This window comes from Diadema antillarum, unplaced genomic scaffold (genome assembly GCF_040938485.1).
Source record: "Diadema antillarum isolate AM-2024a unplaced genomic scaffold, OU_Dant_1.0 seq00000195_RagTag, whole genome shotgun sequence".
NCBI classification, from domain to species: domain Eukaryota; kingdom Metazoa; phylum Echinodermata; class Echinoidea; order Diadematoida; family Diadematidae; genus Diadema; species Diadema antillarum.
Window position 1 is genome coordinate 329,037 of NW_027271258.1, and position 27,858 is coordinate 356,894.

The 27,858-nt window shown below is 42.2% G+C and overlaps 1 protein-coding gene across 1 annotated transcript in view; it reads right to left on the reverse strand.

The window, feature by feature from the left end:
- The window catches only part of LOC139728728 (uncharacterized), a 95,380-nt gene that overhangs the window by 33,797 nt on the left and 33,725 nt on the right, over window positions 1–27,858 (reverse strand). The window contains exon 2 of the mRNA XM_071639669.1: window positions 24,592–24,865. Coding sequence (XP_071495770.1) covers window positions 24,592–24,865 — 274 coding nt within the window. The remainder of the gene's footprint in view (window positions 1–24,591; window positions 24,866–27,858) is intronic.

The following is a 27,858-nucleotide window of genomic DNA, read 5'->3' on the forward strand; positions in this document are numbered from 1 at the left end:
ACACATTTTAATCGAGCACGCACACATACTCTGCACTCTCGTTCATTTCTAGACAAGTAACTTTGGCGAAACATGTGATTCATAACGTTATTAGCGTCCCTCCTGATGTAATCGAGACTCATAACGTTATTAGCGTCCCTCCTGATGTAATCGAGACCCGGGTCAGCCACGAAAAAGATAAGAATGGACTTAACAAACAAATTGATCCCTGAATATAGACATTATGAAAAAAAAAAATATTTCAGCAGTCAATCCATATATAGGTCTAAAGTGGAAGCTTTCATCTCTAATGGCCACATATGTCGCACTGAACAGACATGTAGTTATATCAGTGTGAACGGGTTGCCTTCCTCTATTCGCTAATTACCCCCATGTCGGACATACCAACATCAACGCTAAGTTGAAGGTGATATGATCCAGATCTAATTTTGATATGTGAACTGGACCGCCCTGCTGGATATGGATATGAAAGCAAGCAGATGTTATAGAGACCAGGTTTCATATTGTTATTTGACGGAGGGAAAAAATACGAGTAAAATGAAATAGGCTCTTGAGTATTATTACAACTCTCAGATATACATCACGGTGGACGGGGTTGATCCTTAGATGGGAAGCTTAAATTGCAGTTAAGAAAATAGAATTTCGTCACACCGCTGGGGCCCCTTGTTTTAGCAAAGCATCAAACGCTGAAATATGCACTGAGTGAACTGGAGGGGTTAAAAGACATCCCTTGTGTAATGCGGGAAACTAAAATATTGCCAAAAATATCTATTCAAATATCTATTCGTTCATTTATTCATTCACTCACTCACTTATTTATTAATCTATCTATTCTTTCATCTACTCGTCTATTCTATTCATTCAGTAATTCATCTATCTGTATGTCTATCTATTCACTTAAATACTCATTTATCTAGTCACTCATTTATTCTTTATATGCTATTCTCCTGAACACAATCATTGTACATACTTCTTTCTTTCTTTTTTTCATTTCAGGGCACAATATCAGTTGCCTCTATAGAGTGAAGAGTTTTAGGACGCTGTAATCATCCGAGTCTCCTGCGCATTTGCGCTGAATTACTAAAATAAAAAAAAAGACCGATATATCAACGAATCAAAAAATCAAACAAACAATAATACAAGTATGACCACACTGCTGAACAGCTGGGCATTACTCCCTTCGTGTACAACCAGCAAAAGATTCAGTTGCATGCTGCCAAGCGAGATATTTACCCACAATGATGTACGGCATCCATACAAATAAAATCCAATTCGGATCTGGCATAAAAAAATAAAAGGAATCTAGACTGATACTCAATCATCTACATGGACGGATACATATCATCATTATCGTATTAAAAAAGACAAAATTAGTATCAACTGGCTTGGTAAATGCCGCGGCGAACTTAGTGAAAGTACAGGGCCTACCCATCAAAGCAGAAATATATAATTTTATCATTATTTCACGGGACTCGACAAAAAATTCACTCGCTGCTGATGACAATCCCGCCTTTGCGTGATTAATTTAGGTTAGAATGGTATTAATGGACTCGACTGGACGAGTCGACTTAACTAGCGCGTGATGGCAGGAATACAGAAATACACTGGGGTAACACTGGATTCAGTTTGGTAATGGATGGCGGGAAATGCAATATAAACTGTCATAAAATCGGTAAATGCGAATTAAACGATGTACCTAAACGCGGTTACCATGGTTACAAATCCCTCCACAGAACCATCTTCCAGCCAAGCATGACAATTGATGAGAGGGTCTTCGGTTAAATTTGGGTTAGGATATGGAATTTGCTGTATAGCTTCCTTCAAACGACAAAATTTTAAGGGGGAAAAAGCCGATTAACGTGGATATTAAACCCTCCATTGCCACCCGGATATAGGGAGCATTTCATGATACAGAGCATTTCAGAAGCCAAAGCGGGATTTCACAATTTTTCATTCACTATCAGCTGACAGGCTGCTCGGGCACCGACAGCCTATCCATCTATAAGCGTCGAAGCCCTCTATATTACACCGTGTTCAATCTCGTAGCCACGCGGAAATTGTACAAGTTCCCCATAGATCCGCTCTTTCATCAAATCCAAATCGAAACAACTTCACAGTTTCCGTACAATCATTGTTCGCGAGATATTAAACCTTACCCAGGAGATAGGTTGAATGGGGGGATCTCGGGGTTTCATTAAAGATCGAAAATGGGAAGAGCAGGGGAGAAAAAAAAGGGAGAAGAGGGAGGGAGAGACAAGCAAGAGGTAGGGGGGATGGTGAGGCAAGGGGGGCCTGGGTTGCTTGAAATATGAGCGATGGATGGTTGCAAATCTCTAAAGGAATCAAACGCGTCGCTAGAGCTATTAACATGCGCGCCCGACCATGTAGTGGGTAGGGATGTGCTCGGTCCAATTTCGGGGGTGTGCGCTAATAAAGAGCGTCAGCGCGTATACTAGTCACTGAAGTGGACTGCCGAGCGAGCAGGTGTGTGGGCTGCGTGGCCCGGAGAGTCCCATGTCTATTAATGTTGTTCCTTCGCGACATACCTCGCTATTGCCCCTGTTCATTTAGCGCACTCCACTCTATCGCTTTAATAAGACACTCGCTCACTCTGACGCCCATACACTATGCCAATTCGAGATGGGGAACAAATGCAAAACAGATAAGAGAAAATACGAAGGACGAAGAGAAAAAAAAAGACATGGAGAAAAGTGAGAGAGTTGAAGAGAGGAAGAGGGAGAAAGTGGCAAAGACAGGTGTACAGGAGGGGGAGGTGGGTAGATAAAGAAATAAAAAGGGGGAGAGAGGGAGAGCTATAAGGAAAGAGAATGATATGCTAAAAAGAGAGGCCAAATAAATCAAATTAAAGTCTCGACACACCTTGTTAAATTGCGCCTCGCTTTTTGGAGGGCATTATTACTCCTTCTACCTACGCGTCGTCTCCTTAACCCATCTTCTGTAAAACTGCTATCTCTAACCCCCATCTTTGGGAATTACTCGGCAGCACGAAAAGGTCAGGGTACTTTTAAATGAATCGTTTACAGTGGGTATTGTAGTTATCAGATTGGCTTGTTTGACAGTCAGTATTGCATTGGGTTCGACTACCTCCTATCCGATTCGCTCGCTCTAGCCAATCTTATCTTGGTTTAAAAAAAAGAGTGAAGGGGGGAGGGGAGTATTTGAAGCTTCCTGCACTCCCGCATCCTGCATTATGGAATTAAAACTTTCATATCTAATGCTGTCCAGGTACTTTATCGAATGTTTCATCCTCATTACTGGTAATTTGACATGGGAAAACAGATGAATGCGATGATATTATCTTCTTGCAACTGTACACTATACGCACTTTGAATCTGTTCCGCAAGAAAAAAAAAAACAAATTTTAACTTCACATGATCAAATGATTTGAGACTGCGATATGATACTGATACGCGAGAAGTATGTTAATGTACATTGGTCTCTTTGGTGAAGGTTTAGGTTTGGGCGGAAACTGACTTAGCTGAAGTTTTAACAGGCTTGTCGTTTACGATTTAACTTATGATTCCATAAAACCGAAAATACATAAGCAACTACGTACATTGCATGCTAAAAATACCTGGAAACACGGATAACATGGCTAAATCTCAAATGAAAAAAAAAAACGTTGTGTCTTCGTGATACACGGAGAAAAACACCTGAAAGCACTCCATCTAAAATGCAATCACACAGTAGCTGCAACCATTAATGGCTAACTGACGACAAACTCAAGAATAGCTTGTCCAGACCGTCTGGGCTAAGGATAATACACGAGACGTTAATGTGGTAATAAATGCACCAGCGACTCAAAGGAGCTTCTAAACGAAGAAAGAATGAAGTTAATGATGTTTTTTTTCCCCTCCCATTCCCTCTACATTTTCCATCTTCTCCTAATGCTGCTAGAAGAATACGGGATCCGGAGCGAGGGATGTAATGTGCGCTCCTCTTTGACGACTCGACTTTGCACGATAAGTATGGACGAGGAGCCGGGGCTAGGGACGCCCATATAATACAGCCGCATAATTATCGCATTAATATAATACGCATCCATAACAAACATCGTTAGGGCTTATTAATGACCGGCGTAACCTTCTCCGGGGTAAAGACTGCCCTCTTTGCGGCAATATGAGAGCCGGAGAACAATTTTCGTGGGATATAAATGTGGCCATTATCGAGATTATGATGTTGCTACGGGTTGAGGGATGATGGTTATCTCAAAAGATATTTCTTCGTCGTTTTCTGCTTCTCTCAACATACGCTATCCACCTGTTTACTATTCAAGTACGGGGCACTCTCTTCAGAAGATATACTGGATTATGTTGTCGGTGGAATGGAGGTCCTTGTATGCGCGGTGAGGGTCTCTACATAAATGGGCGGCTGGGCGACACAATTATGACTTGCGTTGGAGTTTGCAGAGGAGAAAACTTTCTGCAGAAAGCGTTATCAAGATATGGCTGATATAATGAAGATGGCATTGGTAAATGGCGAAATCGTGACGTACAAAGGGAGACAGAGGAAGAGACAGCGAGAGACAGAGAGAGATGGGGGGGGGGGGAGTGGAGTGGTGTGGGCTGAGGACCAAATCGATGGTCATTAGCGCCACACAAGCTTAACGCAAGATTTGAAGACACCGTGCGATGGGAACGATAGGGCGATTTATATTCTGTAATGACATCAATCCAGTTCGTTTTAGCCATCAGTGTTAATGCCGCTGGAGATGCATGCCATCATTTTTTTCCTTTTCTGTTGTACTGTGAAAGTTTTTGTCCTGTTTTGTTTCTCGGCTCTCAAAATCATAATCATTAGCCATCAGGACCGCACTTGATGGCCTTGCCGTGTCCATCGGCGCACTTAAGGCAAGCTCCCTGGTAAGAACTTTCTTTTAAATAGCGGCTTGTCAGCCTTGTCTCCCGTGACAGATGGTGATGTGAGTTAAGTACATAAAAGCGAAAAAAAAAAAAAATCTTCTTTTGAACATTATAATGCGTTAAACCAAACAGGTCCCCGCTGAATTTGATATTTGGCACGTGCACATCTTTCGTTTTTATCTAATACATTTTATGTTTCACTTTATCTTCGTTTTTTAAAACTTATTTCGTCTAGTTTAGTACTCAAGGGAGAAGAAGATAATGAATAATGTTCGAATCCTACATCAGGACCTTGATTACCTCTTAAGTAAACGTTGGCTGCATTCTTCTTTGAATATTGGTTTACTTTCATCCTTTCTGATATTCATATTGTTTCTTCTGCACAGGGGGGGGGGGGGGGTAGAATATATCAAACAATATTCTAAAAAGCTCTCTGTAAACAGGCAAATTTCAAGTGACTGAATATGCTACGACCGTCACATACTTTATGTAAGAGCACTTTTAAAGTACACGTGAGAGATAAAAAAGAAGAAGAAGAAAAACGAAACTTTTTAACGAACAGCAGCAGTGAATGGCGATTGAAAAATACTTATGTTATCGTCGAAAAAATGGTTGGGAGAACAGTGTAATAGCACGGCGAGAGCCGTGCATCATGTAATAGAAGAATGTATTTCTTTTTTAAAATGCAATGATACCCCTAAGGGAACAGCGTGCACAGTAAGGAAATTAGTCCTCATGCACGACTAAAACCCGGCGGAAAAATGTCTCTTTCTCCACGTCCTCCGAGTTAATGAGTGTAATTTGATATGCATCGATGATGAGTTTCTTTGTGGACAAAATTATTTCTGACAATCTGAGCGTAAAATTGATCAGGGGAAAAACATCGGTGGCAGGAAGGACACGGTGGGGGAGGGAAACGTCCATCGTAACAGAACGTCGAGTTTATGCCATCATGCTTCCTCGCCCTATCCAGAGTGGCCATGAATCGCAGGTTCATGAAATTTAAAACGCGCAATAACATTTCTAGAAGAGATTCCCTCCCAGCCCCAGCCCCCCTCCCCCCGTCAAAAAAAAAAAAAAAATAATCACACTTACTCCCCCCCCCTTTTTTTTTTGGGGGGGGGGGGGGGGGGTGGGGGGTGAAGAGGTGTTTTTGTTTTGTGCTGGTACGATACAAAAAGAATAGACCAACCATGACTTGATATTCACCCGGGGATAGCATGACACTCTCTGTTCGTATTGTAAAATGGAATGAGGAAGATGGGTAAGGGGGGAAGGGAGTGGTCAATTTCCCACACACGGGAAACACTAACGCTTTGTGGAAACTAATAAATAGAGAATAAGAAAAGAAAAAAAAACCCGACAGTCTCGAGGGATGCGCATTACTTTCTTAGAGATGAAATGAGCAAGAAGAAGGCGATGGACCGTGTGTCATTTATACGTTGGATCCTCGCTGCGAGTATTCCCGCGCGAAGCGATACCAACGTGCCTCATGCTCCTCCTGCAAGCCGAACAAGCCCGTCTAGTTAGGAAGACCAGTATGCTTTCGGAAAAAAAAATAGTGGGTGTTACGCTTGACAGACGCGCTCGCAACCTGTGAAACTCCGCGCGTTTTGTCGTTGTCAACGCAAATTGTGTTTCGCAAACCATGGACGACATGTCTTTTTTTTGTTGCTGAAATCATTACGAGTACATCATTAAAGCCGCCACATTCAGTTACATTATCCCCCACTGTGGTGGGTATGTGTGCACAATGCCTATTTGTAATAGAGAGAGAGAGAGAAGGGGGGGGGGGGGGTATGGATGTGCCAGATAGTGTGAAGCTTGACGGAGGGAGGGGGATAGAGAGGCAGTTTAGTGTCAACTGAAATATTTACCGCGACACACTGAATATGAGGAAACATAAATGAAACTTTCCGACGAAAAAGATATATATATATATATATATATATATATATATATATATATATACATATATATATATATATATATATATATATATATATATATATATATATATATATATATATATATATATATATATATATATATATATATATATATGCATGTATGTATGGGGTGGAAGGTGCTTGAGCTTAACACTGCCAAGGAAATAGGAGAAAGATGAGGGCTTTTAATTTGATTTCTATACCTACGAACACCAAACGGATGTTGAAGCACCACCTTCACTGGGTATTTGCTATAGAATTGCATTATATGATATATACAGTATATAGCCTATTAGCCTTCATTGATTCAGTATTGCTGATTGAAAGTAATCAATTATACATGAAAAGAGCACCTTTCTCATGATTGAAAAAAAAAAAATCTTTTCAGGAGACACTTTCAGATATTCAATTTATCCCCCCTGATAACTTATTCAGAGATTAGCTGGGTTGGCACGCTGATACATCACTCTTTTAGTCTTTGTCATTGTCATCATTCAATTGACGCTTTTGCGACACTCTTCCATTATTGCTGTAGTTGTAATTGCTTTTTTATGCTTGACTTACTTCAGCTTTAATAATGGAAGGAGCGGATTGGTAAGCGCAGTTACACAAACAGCGTAATGACAGGAGAATGCATGAATGTCTATCCTATATGTTTTTATCATTCCATCTACATGACAAGCTACTTTAGTATATATATATATATATATATATATATATATATATATATATATATATATATATACATGTGTGGATGTATGCATATATATATATACATATATATATGTATGTTTGTGTATTGTGTGTATATATATGTGTGTGTATGTATGTATGTATATATATGTGTGTATATATATATATATATATATATATATATATATATATATATATATATACTGTATATATATATATATACTGTACGTTTATCTTCCCTTGGGGCGGGGATTCCATTCAAATCACTGCGCTTTGAAACGAAAGTCACATAAGTAATACTTTGCCTCGTAAGATGGCATCAACACTTACCAACACTTTCCGACTCGTTTGATGAGACAAAGAAAAAAACAACAACAAAGCAACACCTACAGAAATGCATTTTCGTAATCTTAAAGGAATCTCATGTGTCTAAGTGGTCCTCGCAAGAGTTCATCTGGCTCAACTTCCTTGGTGGGATTAGGTATCTCTTCGAGTTTGCAGCACTTTGGCGTTTCCCCGGAAGATCAGCGCGAGTGAGGTTGGCCGCATACCTCATAACAATATTCCTGTTCTGAACTCCTCCAATGTTCTTTATAAGACTACGCTTTGCGCCATTGCAGTCTTCTGCAGTTGTGTAACCCTTAGTCACACATCCCCCCCCCCCTCTCTCTCTCTATCTCCTTCTCTCTCTCCTCCTCTCCCTCACTCCCTCTTTCTCAGTGTCATGAGAATGATCTAAATGCTCGATGTTATCGCACATCCTATTATCGCCTTGTTCGCGTAATTGAAAACGAGCGAGAGAGAAAGGGAAAAAAAAGACATCTCCTTTTGAGATTCAAGTACTTCCTACCGAGAATAACAGAAAGAGCGGAGTAGAGAGAGAGAGAGAGAGATGAAGAAGAAGAGGCAACACATGTCAGAATAAGCCCTCTTTTTTTTCAAAATCTTCCAAATACTTTACATCCATGGTGCATGGGGCAGATTTGACTTTCTGGTGAATATGCATGCGGGGACAAAAGCGGATTATCGCAGTGCATCGCATTTTGCGATCATCGCTCGGCGCAGCGAGGCGCGCAGCCGTTTCGTCGGAATTAGCATCCCATAAAAGTCGGTCTAATGTGTCGTGGAGAGATTAGACTTGATAAAAAGGGTGCAGCCATCTCTTGAGGGGAGGCTAACAACCTTTTTAGGTAACAGAAGGGGAAAGGAACGCCTGCGTTCCCGAGAAAGCTGGGATAGGACGAAAATCCCCAATGTAGTTTAGCAACATTGTTCGTTTCTTCATCCCCTACTCACTTTCTTCAAACCTATCCTTTTTCTTTAAACCGACTTCTGCCACTTGATATGACTGATAACATGTCTAAACTCGATGATGGAATATTCACGTCCGTGTCTGGTTCAATTCTTTTTCATCCTTCATACATTATTCCTTACCGGATAATAGCAATCCCGCCCATCGTATTAGTGGCCAAGATTCTGCATCGAATCTTATAGAGAGGTTTGATCGGGAAGAATATGCAAGAAAAAGGGGAAAAAAGTGTAGAGGTCTGGAAGTCCTCACCCTCCACGGGGTCATCTCCAATGCGTGCTGATCGGGCTGATTGCATAATATCTCGCAATTAAACACGGCGATGGCGACGATTGCGGACGCAAGACGATGCCACCACACCAATCAGGCAAGTTTCGATAGCTATCTCAGAGTGCGACGAACCTTCTCAGCGCCCCAACACGGTTGTATATTTCGACCGAAGAATGGCAAACGGGCTCTTCCACTGTCTGGCTCGGCCCGCTCATATTTTGCCGGGTCGGATGGGGCAGTCGTACTTGCCCCGGCTGTTGACAGCACTGCCTCCTAGCTACATCGCCTATCTCTTGCCACACCGCACATGTTACTGGTACTTTGCCGCCGGAACGTGCTCGTTCTGGGACGCCTTTATCAAGTCGTTTGTTCTCTCGTCAGACGGAACGATGCGACAAATATCGTCGTCGCTTTCCCGACGTAACGACGAACAAACATGCCGGCGGCACGAGGCTGACGAGAATGGAAACACCGCTCCTCACGAAAATCTGTAGCAATACGCTCTTAATCCCTTGACACTCACGCTCGAACTTTTGTACCTCTTCTGCATGTTGGACTCTACAAACGGGAACGATATAAGCCTTAGAGTAAATATCTAGCTACCCCTGACTACGATATCACCCCGCCGTTGTTCCCATGTGACCCCATAGATGTGAACAAGAAGAAGCAGAAAACGAAGAAGAAAATCCCTCTTGGTTCGTAATGGAGGCCGAATCCCACCGTTCTCCTGGATGACCAAGTTCCATAAATCAAGACAGACAACACAAGCGTTGATAAAATTGTTGCACGGTAAGAGAGGGAAGGAGAGAGAGGGAGAGAGGGAGAGAGGAAAAATGTATCTTAGAAATGAGCCTCGCCAGAGGCGGGGTTATTATGAGCATGGAGCTAAAAGCTTGTACAGGGATCGGGAGCTCTACGACTGTGAAGAAACGGAGGAGAGCGTCACGCCTCGACATGTGGCATACTCGGCCTGCAAGATGGCAGCTATGCAGCCTGTGGATATAGTACCGGGGCTTAAGAGGAATGTCACAATCATGTTCATCTTCCCTGACACATCTACTACAACTCCACACGAAAGAAAAACAAAGAATATATATATATATATATATATATATATATATATATATATATATATATATATATACATATATAATGCATACCTAATATACAAAGACAGGAATCGTAATAGGTTTATATACCCATCACTACTTTAATAGCTACTTTATACCACTTCTACTACTGCTACTACTACTACTACTTCTATTACTACTGAAGATGATAATGTAAACAGGCACAAAATAAAGAAGTTGAAAAGAGGTTTTTTTTTTTTTGCGTTCTCGTTGAAAAAAAAAACCAAATCCCAACGGTGTCCATAATGTCTGTCTCGTGCAGATCCCTTTCCAAACTACTACTTCTATTACTACTGAAGATGATGATGAAGATGATAATAATGATAATAACAATAATGATAATAAGTAGTAGTAGTAGACGTAGAAGTAGAAGAAGTAGTGGTAGTAGTAGAAGAAGAAAAAGGAGTAAAATAAGGAGAAGAAGGAGTAAATGAAGAACAAGAAGTACTACTGCCACTACGTGTACTACGCACACCAATGACAACTACAGCACAGTATTACAATTGTATGAACGTCCATCATCTTTTCCGCGTCATGCGTCAACCTTTGCCGCGTGAATGATTTCGATAACGGCGCAGTTAAGTCGTCTTCTTTAGCTGCAAATACGGTTATGAATACACCTTTATAGCACTCGGAAGAGGCGTAATTGGGAAATGGATCCACACGATACAAACATTATGGACACCGTTGGGATTTTTATCACTTTTTTTCCAATTCTAATAGGGAGAAAAAATGGTTTCAACTTCTTTATTTTGTGCTTGTTCACACCAATGGAGTTGTTCACACCAATGGAGTCGTTCACACCATTACAGTCTTTTACAGAAGGTGATGCCATGAGGAGAGTGTTGTAGCTCCATCTTCACTTTTTCTCTGAGCTTGTCCACTACATGGTGGTCCCTTGGGAAAGAACTTGTAGTCAGGAAATAAGCGTCATAATCGGTGGATGCAGGGGCGAAGAGACAATGATAAATAACCATGGCGAGGGAAATCAGGAGTGTAACGAAATAATACAAAGTCACCATATTGGAAGATGCGCCTTTAATGGGTTCGCAGACGATAAGCTCAGCTCTGCTTCATGCAAATGGGGCTTGGCGATGAAAAACACGCAGCAAACGATAAAATGCACTTAAAAATGCAGGAGCTTTCTCCACAAGACATCGAGTTCTTATCATACTGAAGATGATCGGCGAAAGTCCATTAACTCTGTCATCGAAATGATCAGATCGCCAGCTTACATTGCATTAATACGAGTGACGACGCTCTATTTTGTACTTGTTTATTCGGGCGAATGTGCCATTAGAAGGGGGCTGATGGTGCAACATATAAAAGCATTGATATATTAGAAGCTAAAGTTGGAGCTCCATCTCCCTCTCTCACTCTTCCCTTCTTTCTCACCCTCTCTTTCTCTACCCCCTTGTCTCTCTCGTCTACTCTCTCTGTATTTTATTTTCATAACGATCGCGGGAGTAAGTGCCGAGTGGAGGATCTGGAAAGGGGCAGCGGGGAAGAGACCTGTCGATTCAGCCCTGGATAAAGACGCCATTAGCCCACCCTGATCTCTCAATCAGCAATCCCTGGGGCTGCATTAATAGGCATTACCATCAACAACAAGCCCCTGAGAAGGAGATTTGTGAGTTAACAGGCGAGCGAAAGCGGAACTGTTTTATCGGCAGGATCCGTTAATAGGCTCCTTCATTAAATGAGAGGATCTTGAGTTCGCACGCGGTCGGGCCCTCGCCGCGCGCTTATCGACGGAAACGCAATAGTTGGAGGGTGATGTGCGCGCGTGGGGCTGAATATTCATGGAGCACGCTGATTTTCGTACAGGTATTGACGTGCTCTGCGTGCTGATGTTCAAATGTCACTCCGATAGCTAAACAAAGTAAAAGAAAACCACCACAAAATCGAGTGGCCTAGTCAACCTCCTCGTGCTCATTTTCCTCTTTCCTGACTGGCGCTTGGATGGGAGAACCAATACGCGAGCGGCATAACTAGGAGGGTCCCAGGCGGCTTTCGCTTTTACCCTTCTCCGTCTTTTTAATAACTACGAACTTTGATCAAAGAACTTCGAACGACAAAAGAAATAAAGTCACGTTAGATGAGAAATAACCCGATGTGAATGTCGGCGGCGGTCTGACTTTCCCCCCGACTTCGTCTTTCGTAGATATGAGCTGCGTGTGCTCCGGGAGGGGTGAATCCCGGCATGGTAAGGCCACGACTTTGTGTCATTAGTTGCGAGTAGCACGATACCAGCTCGAAGGCACTGGCTGCATTTACGAGGTGCTGTCGCGAGCGCGATTTATTTGTTTATGGCGATGACGACAATGATGATGAAGGTGAAGGGAAGGGGGGGGGGTTAGAGAGATATAGTTTTGGAAGGAAAAATGACTGACAAGACTGGCGAGGTTCGCCCTGAAGGCGAGAAATGGAAACCCGTCCCGGTGTTGGATTGTTCCTCACGACAAACTATCGGGTTACCGGAAGGTTTGTTTAACCTCTGGCGTAACCAATTTTTCTCTGCTTCCAAGTTCTTAATGAACAAGGACGAGTCGTCATACTCACTGGGTTCAATAATGTGAGCTTCGCATTCTAATGGCGAATGGCTCGCCATGTATTTGCCAAACATAAAAACAAAGAAGAAGATAAAGGAAAGAAGAAGACGCTGATAAACACAGAAGAGTCGATATAAATGTACATATAATATATTATTCAATTCAATTAAAAACAATTCAACTTTCTTCTTCCACTATACATAACATGATATACAAAATTACAAATGACCTTGAGTGCCCGATACATGCAGTTGACTGCAAAATGAAAATTTGAGGTAGACGAAATAAAAATTATATAGATATTTCAAACCAAACTCGTTATACTACCCATGCTCTGAGGATTAAAAAAAATATGAGGAGTCCATTAAAAAGCAGAGCTTGTATACTAGGGACAACTAAAACAATCGACTCAGAAACTTACAATATAGAAAACGTGTACATGTACTGTGTATAGATTTGCATACATTGAAATATATTCATATAACACATCTTTTCAATAATAATCTGTCTTATTTATGATTTTGTATTGAAGTTCATTCTTTTTTTCTGTGTTTTTTCCACCATATGAGAACAAAAACACATAAAAGACAGTAAGGAAAAGTGAACAGTAAACCTTAAAAAAAATAGTGAAGCAGACGTGGAGAAAACAAAAAGTTTGATAAACGATGCGCAACTTTGAAAATGCATGCAATTCTAATTTCAATGACACATGAACGCTGGGTTCTGTGAAGCTCAACACTAAAATTGGAGCAATTCAAATCTCCCTCAGGATTGCAAGATTCACGATATGTCATCTCATCGATAAATAAGTGAATAATGTCTTTCCCTACACGTTGTGCATGTACCATTGTCTCTAATCTTTATCTGGGGAGTATAGCTTTCATGACCAAAATTTTCTTTCGTCTCCATCTTTCGACAAAGGCCTGAAAAGAAAAAAAAAATCCACGGCATAATTGCCTCTCCATTTCTTGTCTGTCATTCATTTCACTCGCTCATATAGTGACGGGATGGTAGCGGGCAATCCGAAGTGGTTGGGTTTAGGAGAGGGATATATTTTCGAGAAATATAACCCTCTTCCATTGACGTCGCTGCTAGGCTGCTGCCCACAAAATTCACCCATTTCCCTCATCCCTCATCCCCCATCCTCCACCCCCCCCCCCCCCCCCCCACCGGCTCCCGAACCGCCTTGTCAGATTACGAATAGCAATTGGCGGGTTTGCTGCGAGTCTGGTGGTCAGACGGCCATTGACATGGCGACCATACGCACGTCTGATGGTCAGTGAGTCGCGTTCGATAAACCTTGACGTCGTCGGCGCGATTTGCCTCGGCTTTTTTTTTTTCTTCCCGCGCAATGTCTGTCTCTCCGTCTCTCCCTAGCCGTGACAGATCGCTTGCATTATCACACAAGTCTCGACAGCGAGTGCTTCCAACGCTCTTCTCTCATCCTGGGCCTTCCCCCTTAACCCTCTGAAAACCACCACCTGAACACATCCATAACATTGTAGGTAGTCGGTGGGTAACGAAAGGGTTAATCCTGGTTGGTTTCTTCTCTTCTTTCCGCAAGTTTTCTCCTTCTTCCTCCCTAATCTTTCGTAAAAGTCACATACACACAGCGGTGAAACTAAATCGCTTTTCTAAGTCTTCCACATCTACCTTGGATCACACACCAACCAGTCGAGCGACTGTGTGTAGTTTTAGCTGTGTACTGTAATCCAAAACACTATTTTTTGTTGCTTTAAAAATTTGACAGTCTTCTTACATTATCCGTGATGCTATGATTATTTCAGCTTCAAATGCCATGACTTTTCATCGGTCTTTGCTCTGTGTGTGTGTGTGTGTGTGTGTGTGTGTGTGTGTGTATGTGTATGTGAGTGTGTTTTAGCTCATATCATAGATAATATAAATAACTCAACCCTCTCACTGCAGACGCCGACAACAGAAATCTGTTTGCCCTTGTAAGGTCAATCTCGTCACAAGATCAGTCATCAGTCCTTCCAGATCACTCATCGGACAGTGAACTTGCCAAACATGTTCGCAAAGTTCCTCCAGCGGGTAAGGTATACCAAACAACACATCTTCCTACAGCGACCCTGTTCCCTCGCCACCAACCATGACCACTGTTCCATCACCTTCTGACTACCCACTCTCTGGATTCTGTCTAGGTGTCGGATTCGAAAGTCAAGACCCTCGTCAATAAATCTGCCATCTAAATCCTGTAAATTAGATCTAATTCCCACGTGGCTTCTGAAGGGGCACCCTTAATGAACTCCTGACTGTCATCACTGCAATGTTCAAACTCTCCTTGGCATGTGTTCATGTCCAAGAGCCATTAAATACATCCTCCTCCCTCTTCTCAAGAATTCGAAACTAGATCCCAATAGACTGAACAACTACACAGGCCAGCAGCAAATCTGCCATTTCTTGGTAAAGTTTTGGCTAGGTTTGTGACGCCTAAACTGACGGACCACCTTCAAAGATTCGGTATCCGTGTCTCATCTGCCAATCTGCCTCCCAAAACCATCATTCCACAGGAACAGCATTCTTCTGTTGAAGTCTTAAATGATCTTCTGCCGGCAACGGCAACGAAACCGTGCGCACCCTCCTAGACTGCATGGCTGCATTCGACACCATCGACCACGACGTTACTCCAGGTCGTTCTTGAGAACGACCTGCTCATCATTGGACCTCTCCTGCACTGGAAACGTTTATATCACCACAATCGAAGCCAACGTGTGACCATTAGTGACACGCCTTCGGAGACATTTTCACTGACCTGCGGTATTCCGCAAGATTCTGTCACTGGTCCACTTATGTACAGTCTTTTCTACAACAAACTACTTTCAATGATCATTGATTATCACGAGGACATTCAGCATGCAATGATATTATGCTGATGACACTCATATTTACATAATTCTGACTCCAAACGAAAAAGCCGATGCGGTTCTGAAACTTGATAACCGCCTTGAGGACAATCAGACCAGGTAATTCAATAACAAACCTTGCCTCAGTGGCCGTAAATCCGAAATGATTCAAATTACTTCCAAGTTTAGAAGCACTGCTACTTTCACTGACCTCAATCGTTACTGGAGAAAAGTCTCGCTGAAAACTAGCAACTATGTATGAAATTTTGGAGTGATACCCGATTGAAACCTACCACTTCATCAGCACATAAACATTGTCTGTATAAGGTAGTATCTTTTGGGATTCACAAAACTGGATGAATCATGACTATTGTAATACAAAAATGACACTATGCCAATCCCCAATTGTTGGTCGGCCAAAGGAGGTGCACATCATGTATTTCATTAATTGTTTGCTTTAATTCTAAGTTTGGTATTAAGCGTCTCATAAGTGTTATATATCTATATCATTAGGATTCTTCTTATCATTACTATGATTATTATCATCATCATTACTATCATTATTATCATTATCATTACTATCATCATCGTCGTCATCATCATCATCGTCGTCAACTAATAAAAAACTACATTTGTTATGTTTGCAAATTATATGAAGACAAAATCATAATACTTATGATCCTAAATAAACAAACGTATCTGATGAGCCCCAACGGCATGGGACAAGCAGTGCAGTTTTGTATCAATACAAAATGTGTGATACAGACCTTTAGTCTTTTCACACACTAGTAATGGGTTTATCCCCCTAACAAACAAGTTTATACGTTTCCAATTTGATTTTGTAAAACCAATACATATTCATCCAAACACTACGAATTGCATCGCATATTGTACCTGATACCGTTATCTGTTTGGTCTACATTTGCTAGACAGTAAATCACATTCCCACTATCAAAATAATTGCTTTGAGAGATTTGCTGGCAATCTGTCTACACTGCAAACCACAAACCCTTTTCTCCATTTCTTTTGTTCTTTTTCGTTTTTTTTTTTGTTTCTAGCTTATACTTAACAGAAATGTCTTTCACAGATTATACGGTAGATATCGAATCATTTGTCATTTTCATCCCCCCCCCCCTTCAAAACAAAAATGCCTCCTTCTTAATCGATTGCCATTTCGTGAAGAAATGTCTCATTTACTTTCAAATCCGCATTCTCTTTTAGTCTCCGCTCACAAATTGCTCAACACATTTATGTTTTCCCGCCACCCGTTCCCTCCCCCCCCCCCTCCTACCATGCCGACCCTCCTCCCTGCAGCCCCACAGATCAGATACCATTAAAATAAGGGAGGGCCAAAGAGGAGCGGGTATATGTATTCATGTATTTAATGGAACGGGCTTAAAAGATAAGAAATTAAGTGATTTTTAGATCCAGGGTTTTTAAGTAAGTGGCTAACAATCAATGAGCGGAATGGGTGTTGGTTGGGGGAAGGGATGCTTTCTCGCAAGCCTAGAGGGGGTTCGGCCATTTGCTGAATCGATAAAGTGTTCTGCATGGCGCGCCGGTGGGTTCGGCAGCCGTTGTGTGCTCGCTGCTGGAATCTAATGGCGACATTTTTTTTTTCTTACTGCTTATATTTTTTTTTCTCAGTGCAATTCTTTCTGTCGACGATCGTATGTCCAAAACCAGACGCTTTTTATTTGATCACCTCATTTCTGCTGAGTTGTGTATTTATCATGCCTTCATATAACCATACTTCGTCGTGAATGGCAGGGACACTTTCTACGTAGAAGGCAATTCATATCACATCAACAATACTCTTTCAAAGACATATTCCATGTATTCAAAGAGATGGGTTTCATTTTTCAAATTCAGTTGCAAGGGTTTCGTTTTGTTTCTTTTCACGTTTTGATTGCCTCCTAGAATGTGGTAAGAAAGAAAAAAAATCCCGAATGGCCTAAAATGGATGTTTCAGGGTTCATGTTTATCGCATCATATAAAACCGTGAAGTATGTCGGTCATATTTGCATGAAAGACCCAGAAATAGTTTCCAAGGCAACAAAGGCAAACGAAGAGACAAATAAACAAAGAGAGAGAGAGAGAGAGAGAGAGAGAGAGAGAGAGGGGGGGGGGGGAGTGTGAACATCACACGTTCTTTCATTAACGCCTTGTGCTCTCTTTGATAGAGTTGTCCGTGTGCCCGTCTTTTTTAATTCTTCATCGAAATTTCTTGGACAGATTGTATTACCTTCCTGCTACTTGGAGGGTGGTAAAACTCAATCCCTGTATGCTGCCATCACAGGGGCAAAAATGCCAACTTGTGGCGAGTTCCAACAAGACAGTCATTTTACAGATATGACCGCCTAAATATTCTTGCCGACATAGTGATGGGGGTGGGGGGGGGGGGGGGGGAGGTGATAGAGACAAGTTTGCGCATATGCTCATTGATGAGATTAAGTACAAGTGCGATTCCACCTAAAAGTGAAGATTCACCTATAGCGCCGGCACCCACCAAAACTGTCACGTGAATAAAAGGCGTTTTCGTTTGCTCTGATAATCTTACGGCCAGTCTGTCACTGGAACGGTTTTTTTCCTTCTCCTCCTCCTCCTTCTTCTTATTCTTCTCTCTTCCAATATAGCCTTCATCGCTAAGAGCTTTTCCGGCGCTTGTTCAGGTAATACAAGAAGAAAGCTAACCATTAAGTATGAAAGCGGGCAAACGGAATATTAACGCATGTTTATGTGGCGGGGAATGAGTTCTGACAGCGTAAAGTGGGGATACCACGCCAGTAATGCGCAATGCAACCATTAAGGGGGGAAGCAGGCACTGGAAGGGAGAAGAAAAGGTGTGTTCGCCAAGATGTGCGTGTGTTTATGCAGAGTGATGGCAGACGAATGGATGGAGTAAGCACTATGTGTGTGTGTGTGTGTGTGTGTGTGTGTGTGTGTGTGTGTGTGCGTGTGTGTGTGTGTGCGTGTGTGTGTGTGTATGTGTGTGCTCGTCTCCCTATCTGTGTATCATTATTATCAAATTCACGTTTGTCGCGGCGTAATCCTTTTAAAGATACGACAGCCAATTAAATGATAAATGCAACCACGATATTATTGGCCACGCTGAGTGATGGTGACGCTTCAAATGGAAAAACGTGTCGTAGTAATGCATCAAACGTACAAACACAGAACCATTAATGGAACTACGTTCTTCCTCCGCCCTATTTTTTGCCTCTCGTCTCTCTAGGCTTCTCTCTTTTTAGACCAGCCACTTCGGCGGGCAACAATCGAAGACACTCTCGAGTCACTCTGACAGCCCATTTTCGATAACGCTGCATTTGTCATAACTCATACCATTAAACTTCAGTAGTATATTTTCATTTGCGAAACATATGGCCCACGAGCCACTCTAAAATGCATTTATGTCATCTGCTCTGAAGAGATTCTCTTTTGACATTAACTCTTACAATAGTCGAAATGCGTCTGCCTGTCTCTCATTCTTTAGCTCTTTCGCTGTCTCCCTTTCTTCCCCTCGCTCTATCCATCTAGACAGAAGAAATAGAAGGCATGTATAATCCGAGGCCTTACATAAATGTGCTTATTCATTTTACAATCTCTGTCGGGCAATCAATCATTGTCTGAGGGGAGAAAAACGCTCTATGTCGATGTAGAGATCCTGCTTGGGTTGGGGGAAAACCTGCCAGCTAATCTCGTCTCTAAGTTGAGACGAATGGAGCGGCCTCCATCTTCAAGCATATTTGGCGATATAAAAGGAGCGAAGTTAGACCGACCTTCCGACATGCAGGGCAAAATAAGAAAGGAAGGAGAGAAAGAAAGACTCGAAAGAAATTCACCTCATGGTATAGAGTTGGGTTGGCAGATGTAGAAAAGAAGAAGAAGAAGAAGACGATGAGTCGCTGTAGGCATTTCATGTATCTGTCGGGCAGCGCGGGAACGGGTCGCCAGGGGAGAGGGCAAGATACTAGGCGGGAGAGGTCCTGCGGGACATGTTCCCCGCTACCAGGAGAAGTGAATCGTTACGATTCCAGCCTAATGGCAACTTAACGAGCTCACGTCATAATATGAGGATAAAGAATGGGTTCTTCGAATATCGGTTCATTTCGAGCAAAGAGAGGGGAGATAAGAGGCGAGAGTGGAGGGAGAGTCGCTAAAAAACGAGAGAAAAAATTGGGGGAATGAATGGTCGCCTTCCTCCTAACCCATTAAGAAAATGTACACAAGTAGTCGCGTACATATCCAGAGAGCTGCAAAAATGCCCCCCTCGAGCAACATGCCAACTTTGAGGCTCTTCAAAACTCCTTATGGGGTTTTTATTAACTCGAGGTAATGCATCGCAATTATGATAATGGCCAGGAAATCAATAGGAGGGAGGATGACCCAACACTGGGTTACATATCACGATGATAACAACACGGAGGGACGCGGGAGGAGTCCGCGGAAGACAAGGGAAAGAGGGAGAGGTAAAAGGGAGATCGGGAGGGAGGGAGAGGGGGATGAAAAGAGAAAGGATGGAGATGGAACAGCATATGGGAACATAAATAACAGTTGGGGAAAGAGCTTGGTATGACGAGAGGACTCGCCAAAGAGGAGTGTTTACATTCCAAGTGACGCAAAGAATAGAGAAAGCTTCGCATACCCCTCTCCCCTCCCCCTGTCTCCTTTCCCTTCTCCCATTCTTCCCCCTTTTTTCTCCAGCTTTTGATGGATCCATTAGGAGTACGTGGCTAATGGCCAGACAAGTAGGGCGAAAAAGCCCTCGTCGAGGTAAAGGGTACCATTATTGCGGCCGATAAGTGAGGGGTGCTATGGGAGAACGCACAGAGCTTGGGCTCCACAGCTAAATGGGTGCAGGTGGAGGGGGGGAGGGATCGAGCTAAGTACGCCCCTTCGTTCAAGTTGGCTTTTCAGGTTTTCGCAATGAATATTTTCTCGCTCCTGATAACGGGAGCAAAAGTTGTTGTTCTGATTGAAACGGACACGCACGTACACATAAAAACACAAACACATATATTCAAAGACATGTAGACAATTTCTAGCAGAACAACTAACTTATCCGGTGCAGGGTTGTGATTGTCAAATTGAAGCACCTCGCTGACCATACACGAGTCTTTGTACATTAAAACGCCTTGAGTGAATGGTTTAGTCAACACTGCTACATTTGGGCTTACTCGAAACATTAGGCAACGGAAACAACGTCTCTGTGCTGTTTCTCTGTTGTTTTTGTTTTTTGTTTTGTCTTTTTAGGATAACAGCGCTGGCAGAAGCACTGGTTTTGGTGACGAACGAAGACCATGACACTGGCACGTTGAAGACATAGAAACACATGCCTATGCCAAAGTGTGCAGGAATCTCAATTCTGTTCGCTGAGGTTAAAACAGAATAAAAAATAAAGAATATAAGTAAAAAAGAAGGAAAGATAACGCACGGAGTTTTCGCATTGTATTCTTATGACGGCACTCTACTCCAACTGGTATATGACAGTGGTATACGTGCGGATCCTTGCTACTGCTCAAACACCCTCCCTGCCACTGCGATCTACTTTCATGGGGTCTAGGACAACTACCCCCTGGAAAACCTTTCATGTTGTCGAGAAGGAGTGCTTAAAACTCTTCAAGACTGGTCGTATTCATGTTGAGCTCATTCATACCAGACTTCTAACCTAATTTTTCACGTATATTATTAGATTACTTGATTGAATCAAAAACTGCAACACAGACAGAGACACGCACCACAAACAAACACGAGGAAATCACACAATATTACATTACAACTTGAAAATGGGCTTCACATCGTGAAATACGTGAAGGAAGATATGTATCATTAGCGTGATTGCTTTTTAAATCACTTCAAACTTGGGGGGAGCATGTTTTCACATCCGCCAATTTTGGAAGGACTGGTTTGACATACTTTCGCTGCTGCGGCGTCGATGTTTCTTCTTGATGATGGAGGAAGAACGCAAGGTTGGTTTGGGATCAATGTCACTATGCTAACGGGGCGCTTTCGCTCTTCTTTCTCTGAGCGAACTTCTTGAGCTGCCGCACGCATCACCAATTGATCTGCCAAATGCATTCTCCGCGGCGTTTTTATCTCTTCTCTCTCTCTCTCTATCTCTCTTTCTCTTTCTCTTTCTTTCTTACGGTTGTTGTTATTGTCGTTGTTGAGTATGGTACTTTCAGTGGGATGATAGAGAGGGTCCTATACTGAATATTCGGCATATGTAGAGGGGGAGGGGGTATAGAGAGAGAAGGGGATGCACGCGCTGCTTCTACCAGAGCTAACACACCAGACAAGACCACTCATATTTGATCTACCCGACTCCCTCTTCAAGCGAAGACGCACAAGTGTCTTAGCAGCTTTCTTCGTCATCAGGAGCAGCCGAATAACTGGTGTTCCGACTGCGCCTCCCTTAACTTGATTGATTAAATAGTGCATTAGATTAAAAGGGTAAGACGTTTGACAGATAGGCAATCGACGCGTTCTCGATCCTGGCGGTTCTTGATGTTAAACACATTTTTTCAGAGTCATGAGAGTTTTATTGGGCCCGGCGATGATCTCCAGTGATCGCCAAAGACTTGGCTCTTATGATGTAGCAACCAACTGCCTGAAACTTTAATCTATTTATCTTTTCTTTGACTTGTGTTGTTGTTGTTCTTGTAATTCTTTCAGTGGAAGAAGGACCTTAACGCTTCCATTTAACTCATTGTCGGCCTGAAGTGGGTCAGTTCCTGTAATAAAAAGGTCTATGCATATTTCAGAATATAATACATTGTGATAATTTTGGAACTCGAACAATCAAAAGAGGACGAGGAATACTTCCAAAGACAGTGCGACGTTACAATCTTTCTTTTGCTGGCATACACCTTCTTCATGTCTCTAGCATATTTTGTTTGATGTTGTTGGGTGTTTTTTTTTAACGTCCTCCCTTTGAACAGTGTAGGACACGGGACGTTAATTGATTCATATACATTCATGGCAGATTATACTTTTGTGATTCATAAATTGTGTGAACGACTTTGTTTTCGGGATGCAGTTCACTATTGCGGGCCCTCTTAACATGTTAAATGACTTCTTAATATTTTAACTCTGAAATTTTTCTTGACACTTTGCAGCTTGGACTCACATGTAAACCTATTTGCTGTTCAAATTTCATCACTTTTCCAATCCGTATACGACATGTATTGTTAGGATACATGGTTATCCGAAATGCGCTTTAATTTTTCTCTGATCTATATCTCAAATACGGAAATTACTTGAACACGATCCCAAACAATTTCATTACGTATCCCAACGTTCTTCTTTTTGTCTTAGGGGATTCTTTATTGTTTTTCATTTTCTCGAAGAGCTCCTATACATACGCATGCTTGTATGACAAATTGCCAAATTATACGTATACTAACAATAATAAAAGAAGGTTCTTCCTGGCTTCAACTGCCGATCGAATCCCGGCGGAATAATGTATCAAATCGCCTGCCATACTCTTTGAATTCATTCATAGCATGTTAGAATGACAGAATGTCCTCTTGGCGCACCCAGCAGACTGCGGGCACGAGTCGTTTCGAGACGAAATTGTGACCGCCCGACACAATGGCCCAACGACAGCATCACCTAATCGACCACAGTAAGAGTCTGTCGCGCGAGACTAAATCCTGCCAACTATGGCGCTCATCTGCGATGGATGAGGGAAGGAGTAGTTGATAGATGAGCGGGACAGGAAATGAGACCATTTGAACTTGAGAGGGATAATGCCCAAGCCGGCTCCCTGTCTTCGAGAGAACGAGCACGCCAATGCGCGCCAATGTGCTTGTCTTTTTTTCGCCCGCGCTCTATTTGCAAGTTGCTTCGAGGTGATCGATTGTATCGCACATTTTCTTTTTTTTCTTTCGTTTATTTTTTGCTGTTTGTTCTTTTGGTTATGTCGATCGATTATTGCGAGAAAATGATCGGCGTCATATGGATGATGCGGCAGGTAAAATAGGTCAGTGGAGCGAGAGACTCTTGTGGTTAGTAACTTCATGTTTGTTTGTTTTTTTCCCCGCTGTACGCGCTGAAAACAAAACTTAACAAGCCTGACCCAAAGTGTACATTCATTTTGACAGATTTTATTGTTGTTGCTGTTGTTGTTGTTGTTGTTGTTGTTGTTGTTGTTGTTGTTGTTAATTTCGTTGCTGTTTTTCGCTTAGCCATGTTTGCGGCAAATTGGGAGATGGGGAGAGCTACAGTATTTCGATATATTATCTGTTACAGGAAGTGTAATTCTAATTAGACGAGGTCCTCTTAGCAACTTAATCAGATAAGACCACATGAAGAAAGTCTAGTAAAAGATTTCACTAATTGTAAGTGTACGTTCTTGCGTTTGTGATCATGTCAACTGCGGAAAGAGTGTGACAATTTTTAAGACCATCCCCAACTCTGTAACATGACATATGTATTATAACTGCGTCATAACATCGAGTTAAACACGTTGCGTTCGTTCCTTATTCAGACTCGTTACCGAAATGCTGGTCATTTCTTTGGACACGTACACCGACCTCTACATCTTACTTCTCACTCTATCTGTTTCTCTTCATCAATTAACAACTCATTTCCCTAAAGAATGATTTTATGGTTGAGTACCTCAACTCATCCTTCTCCCCAACCATTCATCCATGCCTTATTTAATTACTATATAATGCTGAGGCATATTTTATTCATTCATTCATTCAATCAATCAATCAGTCATTCATCCATTGAATAGCGACAATATGACAATCTACACACATTATTATTCACTTTGGCTTTTTCCACAAGATCAATCACATCGTGGTCATCATTGCACATGCTCACAAATTGACGGTACCAAAAAAAAAAAATCATCCCTCACACACGACAACAGCAAAAATGAGCGTTCAATTACCGCTGTCGCTGCAGTCATTTGCTAGCGTCTCTCACTTACCTGAGGTAATCTTTCTTGCAGAGGATCATGCCCGCCTTCGAGAAACACGAGTGACCAATGTCCCCCAACTGGACGTTGCAGCACGAGCACTTCAGGCAGCCCGTGTGCCAAAACCGGTCGACTGCGTGCAGCAGGAAGCGGTCGATGATCTTACCGCCGCAACCGGCGCAGCATCTTACCGCGTTGTTGTTGTTATTGTTGTTGTTGCTGTTGTTATTGTTGTTATTTGGCGTCGTTGTTGGCCGGTTTTCCTTGGAGTTGTCCATGTTGTTTGCTGTGTGGGGAAACAAAAAGGGAACGAAGAGAATGAGAAAATGCATTCAGATTTCCTCTCCATGTATGTTTTTCTTCCTCGTTTCTCATTCCATCTTATATTTAGCTCATGCGACATCAGGAGTTGTCGGCAGTCAGGACGAAAATGCGTTTTCTCTTGACTCAAATCGATAACTTCATGCGAGATGGGATTATTTTACGTTGAGGATAGATCAAGTACTCAACGTCCCAGTGTCCTCTTACTTTGCTGGGGGAATATTTTTCATTCTTTTCTGATGCGGCTCCGACTGATAAAAGGGGGGAATATTCACTTCAAATGAATAGGAGTAAGTACTAAATGTAATCAAATATAGTGCATGGAAACGCTAAAAGCTAGAACGTAATAATGCATTTCGCCTAATGCTTTTAGTAAATGACGTTATCCACGTGATAAATGGGCTTATTCCATATTTCATTAAGGCAGTTTACGCATACAGGAGGAAACTCGAACCGACCGGAGCATTTTAGCGGTCGTGATCGTGTTATGGAGCTCGTCTGCATTTTCTTTTGAATTACACCGACATATTACTTCTAATGTGTGCTTATCATTTTGTCTGTCTGTCTACGTATTTGTCTCTCTACTGCACTGCCGTCTGTACAGCATTGATTTTTCATGTGGCTCCCTCATAAGAGAGTCTAATTACATAATTGAGTCAGGGTAAGTGGAGCATCTTTTTCAGAGGCTATGCATGTAATTTCTGGCAGTCTAGAGCAGGAAGAAGCCCCAAAAATGACTAAAAGGAGGGAGAAAATGCACCACCAGATGACCTTATACACGGGTATTTGGGTAACAAGATCTCTTTAAGTAGGGGGGTTAATCGAGAACGCACATAAGGAACATTGCTGTTCTGGTACTCCGGGAGAAAAAGGACGGTTCTCTGTGCATTAAAAGGCGAGGGGTGGCTGTTTGCTCTGTGGGTGTGGGGGGGGGGGATGGCAGGGAGGGGAGGGGCGGGGCAAGAGGAGAATAATGCCTAGATTGTTGTACACAATTTCATAAGATAAAATCATCTTTCATAAATAATGATATCTGTCTATTTCCGCTTCCGGTACGTTCTCCTTTCAGATTCTAATATCTCACGAAACAAAACTACCCACGATTTCTTCAAGATTATTATGGACTAAAGCATATCTTTCCCCTCCATTTTCAAGGATGGAGTTAAGAAGGGGAATACTCTTTCCGCTTCCGGTCCGCATGATAACCTTCTAATTAGCATCATCACGGCATTTATTGTCTATTATTGTTGTTATTGTTGATGTTAAGTCTGTACAATCACTTTTGGGACCCGCAGGAGGAACAGTTAAGTCTGCATATCAGGGCTGTAACTTTCATGTCGCTTTATCATACTTTTCTGTCTTCATAATGTTTATCTAATTGTATAAATATGTTTGTATATGTCTGAATTTGGTAGACAAATAAATAATTTCATATCAAAAGCGACACGACCAGGCCGATACAATCTCAAGTGCGCATTTTGAATGTTCATTTTTTTTTCTCTGTTTACGTTAAACAGATTCTCCAACCCGCGTTCTACCCTCCTATATGCGTAGGCACAACATGGCGAGCTATGTATACTCAGACTCGAGCAAGGCTTGTGAGTGTGCGAATATTTATGAACACATTAATAAGCTTTTATCTTCTTTCTTCTTCTCGTCGCCACGACCTGCGCGTTTCACTGATACATCATTAACAAGAGGTAACAGTTGCGGGGGAGCCCAGGGGAAGGGCTGGTATTAATACAGTATGGACAAGCAGAAAGTTAATTTAACGTGCCAAGGTGCGACCTCACTGAAGGGCGAGATGTGTGGCACGGTGCGGAGTAACATTTCCAGCACTACCACATAAATATTCATCGGCCGGTCATTGGAATATTCATGAGGCTTGATTAATAACATGTTAAAGCGCGGACTCCAGGGACACGCGGTGAGAGATTGCTAGATTAGTTTCATCTTTCCGCCACGCATTGCGCTGAAACCGAGAAAACAAAGATAATGAGATTTGAAATATACACCGGTGTGAGGATCTAATGAAATTTTTGCGCCACGCGCGCATGACAGTCAATACATTAAAGCCGGAGTCGTGCGCGGAAATCATCCCCAATGTTTAGAATCGGCTACAACATCGCGTTTTGATATTCTCTGCCATTTTGTTTTGCTGGGGATTTTTTTTCCTCTCTCTTATGCTCATTATAAAAGGCAAGCCTTCACGGTTCAGTATCCGTCGCTCAGAAATAGTTGCTGAAATAATTCCTCCTCGCCTCACGCGGCCGGCATGCGAGACATAATAAGTCGTGTTGCATTGTCACGGCGAACATTGGTCTCCCCCGATCGAATGCAATGATAAGGACTTAATAGATACACGCCAAAGCAAGGATGTAATGTCCTCAGCTTTTCTCCACTCGCACCCTGCATCAGGGTGGCTTTGAAGCTAATTTATTTCCCAATCGCAGCAGGATTACCCAACTGATTGAACCGATTACCGTCGTTCTCCTTTGAAAATTAATATATGTCAGAAAACAAAAACTACCCACGATTTCTTCAAGATTATTGCGGACTGAAGCATATCTCTCCTCGCCATTCTCAAGGATGGCAATAGGAACGGGAATACGGCCCGGATATTCGGTGGGTAATAAGAAATATTGATCGTTATTTGATGAGCTTATTTTCAAGAGATTGGTTCTGAAAGAGAAACGCTTGGGCGACAACGATGTTGTGCGAAACTTGATGGGAGACTTGGTGCAGTAAAAACGCATGCCCGTGCTGCCATAGACACATGGGGAGCACTATAATATAATATAATATTATAGTTTTTATCTCTGCCCTGGCGAGAAGAGAGTTGAAAAGAGACATAGAAAAACACGTGAGAAAGAGAGAGAGAGAGACAGAGAGGGCAAGGAATAGAGAAGAGAATACACACACACACACACACACACACACACACACGTACAGTAACGG